This window comes from Antechinus flavipes, chromosome 3 (genome assembly GCF_016432865.1).
Source record: "Antechinus flavipes isolate AdamAnt ecotype Samford, QLD, Australia chromosome 3, AdamAnt_v2, whole genome shotgun sequence".
In the NCBI taxonomy this organism is placed as follows: domain Eukaryota; kingdom Metazoa; phylum Chordata; class Mammalia; order Dasyuromorphia; family Dasyuridae; genus Antechinus; species Antechinus flavipes.
In genome coordinates, this window is record NC_067400.1 from 112,681,150 (window position 1) to 112,690,344 (window position 9,195).

Here is a 9,195-nt window from a genome sequence, read left to right on the forward strand (position 1 = left end):
ACAGTTTTGAGTGACTACTCTGTCAGAGAGAAACTCGAACCTGGAGGTTCTGTTGGGGTCATCATGGTATTTTCAGATGCAAAATAATACACACAGGTATAATTTATTGTAGTTGCTAGAGTTCTGACTTTAAAGTTGGGAATGTCTGATTCACTTCTGATTACCAGTTATATAAACCTGTTCAAATCACTTAATTTCTTATTGCTACAGAAAAGTTCCCAGATTTATCTACTAAATCATTAATAGGATACCATCTGTGGTAGCTGAGTAAACTAAAAAAATCACATATTTTATACATTAAAATGTATATGCATTTTATACATGTTCTTCTAATTTGAATATATGCATATATCTACATATATATAAACAATTTATACTTTAAATTGTTTTGTAATGCCATTTTTATGATTTTGTTTAAAAACAGGAGATATAGACAAGTAATATTTGGCAGAGATAGCATAATTTGTTATTATTGTTTTATTGGTTTTATGCTGTTGTTATTTCTCCCCTTCTTCCTCCACAAAAAAAAAAATAATTAAGGGGAAAGTTTATATTATTTTCTTATAATAAGACTATTGAAAAGATGAAAAAGATCTGAAAAGATGAGAAGATGGGCTCATTTATATGGTAAGAAACAGTGATGTCAGGCAGAGCCAAAATGTTCCATTCCTCAATGTATTAGTATCCTTTTAAATATTTGGAGAAAAAGCAGAACATGTACAATATGTTAGCTGACTTAATTTTGTGAAGTGATGGGTGGATGGATATTCAAGTGTATCCCATGTTAGGAACACACATGGATGGGTTGCAATTTCCTCCTTGGTAGAAAGTACTAAATCAATGATATTTTAGTATTTGGGTGAAAAATCAGCTTGTTCCTGATGTCCAACACTGTTATTTTATTTTCTACTTTAGCTCTTTTTAGGAAATAAAGAAGAATTAGGAAATAAAGAAGAGATTTATGTCACTATAAGCCTAAGTCTATGTGATTGTTACCAACAAAGATAAGTGGATCTTATTCCAAAGTGTGATGTCTAGTGGAAACAGATGCCTATTGTACTTCTTATGTGAGAAATTAAAAGTATTTAGTGTCTTAGGTTGGATTGTTGATGTAGTTCGTATTTCTTCCTATTCTTTGGAATTCCAATTATTTTTTTTCTTTTCATCATTTCAATACTTCTCATAAGACTTCATAACTCTGCTCCAAACTAATTAATCCCAAAGATTCCACTCAAACACATTTTAAAAAGCATATATCTTCCCTTTCAACAAGAGGGATTTTTGTCTTTTTTTTTTTTTTTTCTCATCCCCTGTTCTGACATTCACAGCAGCTTTTAAAATACTAAAGACTTTCAGTATTTGGATCTGGAAAAAATCTAACATTTCCTTCTTTTGATCAATTCAAACATTTTGATCAATGCAGCACAGTAATGTCATTACATTTTTCAAATATGTAATTGATTTTGAAGTAGAGCATTTTTTTTTTTCACTACTGGGGTGTTGTATGTTAATGCACTGACATTCATAGCACCCTTTAAAATACTAAAGTCTTTCAGTATTTGGATCTGGAAAACAATCTAGTATGTCCTTCTTTTGATCAATTCAAACATTTTGATCAATGCAGCACAGTAATGTCATCACATTTATCAAATATGTAATTGATTTTGAGGTAGAGCATTTTTTATACTACTGATGTATAGTATTATGATTGAACACAGAAACTGCAATAAAGGATAAAGAAAACTATTAAAGATGCCCATTTATTACAAAATAGTTTGTCTCCTCTCTTCCCTTCATTTTTACATTCCTTCAAAAACCAGATTATTTTTCTTTGAACTATATTTCCAAGTTTTACCTTTGGTTATGAAGTTTTGTCCTGTGCTAACAGTTTTATTAGCTCAACCAATCAGCTTTGTGAAATCTGTGGACAAAAGACAAAGCACAAAATCAGCAAGAATACAACTTTAAAAAGGTTAGTTCCATGTGAGTAGCGCAAATCACATCACAGGTTCATATTCTCATTGCCAAATTATCTGAATCTTCCCAGCTGGATGGGGATAGTGATTCAAACTTCCTAACCTTTTAGCGGACCAACAAGTCTTCATGTACTGAAGCAAAAGAGTGAGTAACTTAATTCTCACAAAATCTGATGCTGATATTTGGCAATTTCCACTCTGGCTAGGTGCCCTGACATGAATTAGCTTCTCTCTCCTCCTTGTGATAGGAATTTGAAGAATATGCAAGCAAATGCAGCACAAACACAGATGTCTCCTGATAGAGAAGTAGCCTTAGAGTTACTCAGTGGTTGGGGAGTGATTTTGGCCGCTTTACACTGTGGCTAAGGAGGAATAGTGATTTTCTTTAAAAAAAAAGAAAAATTACAAAACCCAATTCATACAAATGATGATTTAGATGGTTAGATTTTCTTTTTATGACATTAGAAAAACATGTTAAAATAAGATTTTCTTCATCTTAAAATGTTACTTTGCATATTAAGTGATATAATATTTGGAAATGAAAGGGAAATTACTCATTATAATCAGTCTAAATGTGGGCAGCTGAAATGGAAGAAGTCTTCATATTCTTTTGGCTCAATTATGAATCAACATCACTGGCCTGACTCTGGCCTTGGTGTTCTAACCCTCAACCAAATGGTTTGATTTCCCATTCAAATATTATAATATTAATCCTAGAATCCTAGAATATTATTAAATAGTTAGAGATAGAGAAGACATTAGAATTGTCAGGTCCAATTCTTTCAATTATAGCAAAAGAAACTGAGGTCTACCAAGGTAAAGTGACTTGTGAAAAATTACATAGATAATAGTAAGTTTCAGAATTAGGATTTAATCACTTTCTCTGACATAATGTTTCTGACACATTAAGTGACTTAAGTGTTTGTACTCAACTTCCGAGGTCCAAATTAGGATCAATAGATGGAAATCAGAAAATAAAAGACAAATTACATGTTTAACCTATATCAGATTACTTGCTGTCTTGGGCAGGGGGTAGGAATAATGGAAGGGAGAAAAAAATTGGAACTCAAACTCTTACAGAAATGAATGTTGAACCTGTCTTTACATATATTTGAAAAAATAAAATATTGTTGAGAAAAACTAAACCAAATCTCACCACTATTTAAAACTGACCAAAATGAGACAAACCTCCTCAGGTAGTAATCAGTTACTCCTTCCTGCATATCTCTTTAATTCTCTCCAAAGTCTGATTTTTGAATTAATAAAATATAGATAAATGCAATCCATCTATCTGGGTAGGACTTAGATTGTCTGTTGTTGTTGTTGTTGTTTTTCCTTCTGGGTGCTATTGTGACTCTTTGCTGTTGTACATTAAATTCCATCTTGTATTATCACTCAAGGAAGTAAACATGAAATATCAACTGTATGAATTTTCACATTTAATCAATTGACAAGCACTTATTAAGAACTTGTTCTTTATATCAGGTTCTGGGGTAAGGGCCAAGAATACAAAGACAAAAACAAAACAAAACAAAACAAAATCTCTACTCTCCAGGATATTTAAGTGAATGGTTTTAGTACAGATTCTGAAACAAAGTAGGTGCCTAATAAATGTTTTGTTGACAGAAAATAAACACTTTTTAAGCCCCTACTATGGGTCAGATCCTGAGCTAACTATTGGCACAAAAAAGACAAAAACCAAGTCCTTTTCTCAAGGAGCTCACAATCAAATAGCTATGAGGGGAGAAACAACATACAATTGTGAGCTACTAAATGTGTGTGTGTGTGTGTGTGTGTGTGTGTGTGTGTGTGTGTGTGTGTGTCTGTAACAATATATAGACATAAATAGGCTAAATTAGAAGTAAATTCAAGAGAGAAAACAGCTATTACCTCTAACAGCACAGTTTATTAATTTTTTGTCTCTTGTCCCCACCTTCTAATTTCTTTTGGCAAGAGCCAAGACAACACTAGCTTTGTTTACTCTACAATATTATTTCTTTCATAAAACACAAAGACATGTAGACATTCATCTTGAAATGTGCACATTATTCAGGATAATATGAAATACACTTTTGAAATAAAGCAGAAACTTTATTTTCAGAATTATAGAAAAATTTTAAAGTAATGGAGAGGATGTAAGGAATTTTAAACCTTTTCTAATATTTTAAAATATTAAGTATTTGGAGCTAAAATGTTATTTGAGTAAAAACTAAAATTCATAGATAGCCCAGAAATTTCTGAATATAAATAGTAAGGCTACATTTTTGAAAAATATAAGGCATTGTGCCATGTCACCTTTAAACCCAATTGAAATAGTGCATTCTGGAATGGAACACTCAGAGAGTTCTTTATTTTTTTGAATTCTTAGCAACCGTGGTAGCAAAAACCACCACTTAAGTAGTAACTTAGAGTCAAGTAAACATGGCACGTATTTAGATAAAATCCAGGCTTCTTTTAACTCCAGATGTGGGCAATTCTACGACCATTTCCCGTCTTAGTAAGTTAATATGTTAAAATTCTCTCTTTTCAAATTAATATAGTGACGCAGTCCTATTTTTTTTTTAACCAGGAGGTAGAAATTTATCATCATGTCATTCTTTTTATTCTTCTTCTTGTACTTGTTATGATAGGTTATTAAACAGATTGATAGTAGGTCTATATCATAAAATCCTTATTATTCAAATTTGGTAAAAATAGGTATTATGTAAGGAGTACCATGAACATGGCAACATGTTCAAATTAGTGATTCTTTATTTGGATATTGTATCATTTGGAGGTTACCTAATTTTCCATTAGTTTGATTATAATATGGACATAGAAATGGCTTAAGTCAACTAGAAAGATTAGTTAAAGCAAGTGAAAACATTGAGGATCATCAGAGGGAAGACATTTAATTATGGAATTATAGATCTACAACTAGAGGGGATGCCATGGATACTTCATAAGGAAACTGAAATTAAAAAGGATTAAGTAATTTTCTAAGTTCAAAGAGACATGTGTATCAAAGACCAAATTTGAACCAAGATCCAGTGTGCTTTCTCCTAGTAACAAGAACAGCCACAATAGTAACAAGAATAACAACAATAGTTTACATTTATGTATATTTTCAAATGTTTTTAAAGTACTTTACGATTATATCAATCTATTTTCCCAACAACTCTGGGAAGATGACACTTTTATTGTCCTTATTTTATAGTGGATGAAACTAAAGCAGAGAACAGTTTTTATCCAAATAACATTTTAGTTCCAAATACTTAATACTTTAAAAAAAAATAGAAAAGGTTTAAAGTTCCTTCCATCCTCTCCATTACTTTAAAAAATTTCCTAGAACTCTAAGGTGATAGAGCTAATACAATTCTGAGCTTAGATTTAAAGTCAAATTTTCTGAACTTTAAGTCTAATAACATTGTCTGCTAGGTGAATTCACAACTCAGTACAGAAGGATGATGACGTAATTATATTTTTATATCATCTATCCCATAATTTTACTAATAATATAGTCATCTATAAATATCCTAAGAGTTCCACACATGGCATTGCCTGGATACAAAATTTACTGGTATCATTATACTGTATACTGTTTTGATTAATTCTCAATCAACATCCTGTTTTGCTTTTTTCATTATTTTATTATTTGTTTTTATGGTATAAGGACCAAGGCATGTAAAATTCTACATATAAAATGTTGATACTAACAAGCCATGATCCTTCCAGTTAATATGCTTTTTAGGTTGTTCTTCTACAGGAAAAAAATAGGTTTATATTAATATATTACCACTTTCCTATTCTGGAAACTATAGAATAACTGACTAGCTTAGAAGTATATAGTCAGTGACCTTATAATGAATTCCTGCTCCTCCCTTCTGTGAGGATAAATTGATCTTTATGACTCTAGGATCCTTCTAGCCTACTGAATTAAGATTTCAAATAGTTTAATAAAAGGCATAAAGTAATCCTTTAAATAATCTTTTTTCTTTTCCACTTATTTACAATGTCTATAACTGATGTCTTCAAGTATTTGATTGGAGGATAGATACATGGGAAAAATTATTATACACACATATATACATGATACATACTCTCAAACACATATTTGTGAAAGAGACATATGTGAATAGATGTACTGCTCGACACAAAAGACAAAACTGGTGGTAAATGATGAAAGTTGAGGAGAGGAAGCTTTCTGATTAGTGTGAGGAAAAAATTCCTAACAGAACTTCCCACAGTGAGATGCCTGTCTTTGAAGGCAGTAGATTCCCCACTGCAAGTCTTAAAGAAAAAAATCATCTAGGTTGTTATTTTTATTCAGGTGTGTATTGGATTGATTGGCCTCTGAGGTCCTTTTCAACAGAAATTTTGTGATTCTGTTTAGACAGATATAAGAGCAAAAGAGAAGAAAACAGAATCACCAAAAATGTGTTCTAATGTAACAGCTACATGTAACGGTTAATTTAATATATAGTATACCTATATATAATTTTATCAAAATCATTCATATCCTTCCTTCCTTCCTTTCTTCCTTCTTTCCTTCCTTCCTTTCTTCCTTCCCTCTTTCTTCATCTGTCTTTCTCCTTTTCTCCTTTGAAATTTAAAGTCTGAATAAGAAAGATTTCATATAATAGATTAGGAAGTCTTAATATTTTGTGAATCATGAACTTTAACCATCAAGAGAAGCATATGATCACAATCTAAGAATAACAAGTGTATAAGATAAAATGTAAAGGATAACAAAGGAAATTATTTTGAAATACAATGATAATTTTTTTGAAGTTCACATACCCCAGGTCAAGAATCCTTGAAATAATAGATGGTCTCACAAAATAAATAACTTATTTTAAGCTTTTGACATACATAGAAATATACATAAGTATATAAATTTATCTTCATTTCTCCATTAGTCAATAAGCAAGAACTTATTAAACACCTATTTTGTAACAGAAATTGTAGGACAATACCTAATATAAACACAAGTCCAACAACAATTATATATAGATATAAACCTATTATCTATATCTATAATACATGCAAGATACATATAAAGTATATGCAAGTTAAATTTAGAAGGAAAATCATATCAATATTTTTAAAAATTAATTCATCTAATGTATGTTCTTCCCTTTCCTATGATCATGCAGTGGGACAAAATATAGGCAGTCATTACAAATAAGTGTTCACTGTAACAGCAATGTCAACACTTGTAAATGACATCACTATAGATGACCTGAAAGCTAACTAGTCCCTAAACTAAAAAGCTTAAGACTTCTAGGGAATTCAGCGACAGCACAAATGTAAGTAATGATTGTCAGCTTATGTATGTTATAACTAATAACATTAGTTATTAGAATTAACTCATTAGAATTGGTAGAATGATATCTTATCATCCTTTTAAGTAACAGTCGTTTTGTCTTTATGAAACCAGAAAAATTCTAATAAAATATGTTTTAATATACAACAAGAAATAAGCCTGGAGGTAATTTGAAAAAGAACTCATTGAACTAACCAAGAGAAACTAGAATAAAATTTGTATATAGTCATCCCATACTAATAAAAGTTACGCATTATATAATATTTGCATAATTATTAATAAATGTTTGGTTTCTCTTTTCATCATTTTCTTTGACAGTGGAACTGAGCGAGCCTTGCTTTTAGATTGCTACCACACTAGTCCTTGCCAAAGTTTGATACCAACACTTGATACCGGTTTGGAACCAAACAATTACAATCTGATTCATAGCGAAGACTTTGTTTCCACTTTTTGTTTTAAAAACAACAAAATTTCCTTTCTTCTTTGGTGAATCTCAGCATGTGAAAAAAGTTCATTGAATTTTACTTTACTCTTCTTACAAACGTGAAAAAATGGTTGTCTTGGGTTCCAAATGGATTATTAAGGGGCAGCTGTCCCGCCTTCTTTCCTCTTTACCTTCTTTCACTCATGAGCAACATCAGCACCATCAAGAACAGCAGCAGCCACAACAAGAAGAGGTGAAAAAAAATCTTTGGAGAGATAATAAAATATTTCGGGATGAGAATAAAGCGCTCCGCAAAGAGAATAAGTTCCTTTGGATAGAAAACAAGGCTCTTCGGGGAGAAAATAAAACCTTTCGAATAGAAAACCAGGTACTTCGGGAGGCAAATCAGTTCCTTAGACAACAAAATCAGATCCTCTGGGAGGACAAGAGGATTATGTGGGAGAACAAAAAAGCCCTCTGTGAAAAAAGTAATGCCTTGAATAAGGAAAAAAAAGCTTTTTGGGAACAAAATAGAGCCCTTCAGGCACAGATTAAGGCTCTTCAGGAGCAGGAGAAAGCTTTCCAAAATGAAGAAAAAGCTCTTCAAGAAGAGATCAAATCCCTCCACGAGGAGATCAAAGCCCTCCAGCATCAGGAAAGTACCCCGAATATGGAGGAGCAAGCCCTGTGGAAGGAGAGTAAAGCCCTACGGATGGAAGAACAAGCTCTATGGAAGGAAGAACAGGCTCTTCGGGAAGAGAACAAGGCGCTTAGGGAGGAGAACAGCGCCCTGCAGGAGGAGGAGAGAGCCCTTCGAGAGGAGGCGAATATACTGGAGGAATGGAACAAGATTCTCCAAGGAAATGAAGAGGAAATGCAGGCTGACAGTGAAAATGTAGAATAGGGGCACACCACCAGAGAAATACGATTTGTGACTGTGACCCATATGACTGAGAAAGGATGATCGTGGGCTTTTCTGCGTGAGATGAAAAACATAATGAGAAAACAGTTAAAAAAATGAGAATCACCTGGACAGGTGAAGCCAGTTAAAGTGAAATGATTATTCTGGGCTTGGCGCCAAAGGCCTTGAAGTTTACCACGGTAAATTTACTCAGTAGCAGGTCCTGGAAACAATACAGTGCTGATGAAGATTCAAAAGGGTAATGGTGTCCAAGTTTTATTGATTTAGTGTTAAATGGCTAGGGTTACATATCTCTCTCCTCCTCTGCTCTTTGACCAAAATTACTCCAAAAGAAAAGGATTACAGTTCTAGAGCTGGAAGGGACCTCAAAGGTTAGGAAATGCAATCCTCCTCTTTTTCACAGATGAGGAACCAGAGCGGTGAAAGAAGTATTAACTAGGTTTCCCCTGTTTTCTCTTTCTTTGCATATTGATCTATTCCAAAAAAAAAAAAAAAAATAAGCTTAGGCCTTATCTTTCTCAGTGTAGAAATATGGAGAGCTGTTCACAAACCTGACCCTTCTCCTGAT

The 9,195-nt window shown here is 32.5% G+C and overlaps 1 protein-coding gene across 1 annotated transcript; it reads left to right on the plus strand.

The window, feature by feature from the left end:
• The first annotated feature begins 4,342 nt into the window (after positions 1-4,342).
• Positions 4,343-8,869, plus strand: LOC127557810 (coiled-coil domain-containing protein 70-like). Its single transcript, XM_051991111.1, has 2 exons — positions 4,343-4,473; positions 7,600-8,869. The coding sequence occupies exon 2, from the start codon at positions 7,833-7,835 to the stop codon at positions 8,607-8,609; it is 777 nt and encodes a 258-aa protein (XP_051847071.1). The 5' UTR covers positions 4,343-4,473; positions 7,600-7,832; the 3' UTR covers positions 8,610-8,869.
• The last annotated feature ends 326 nt before the right edge of the window (positions 8,870-9,195 follow it).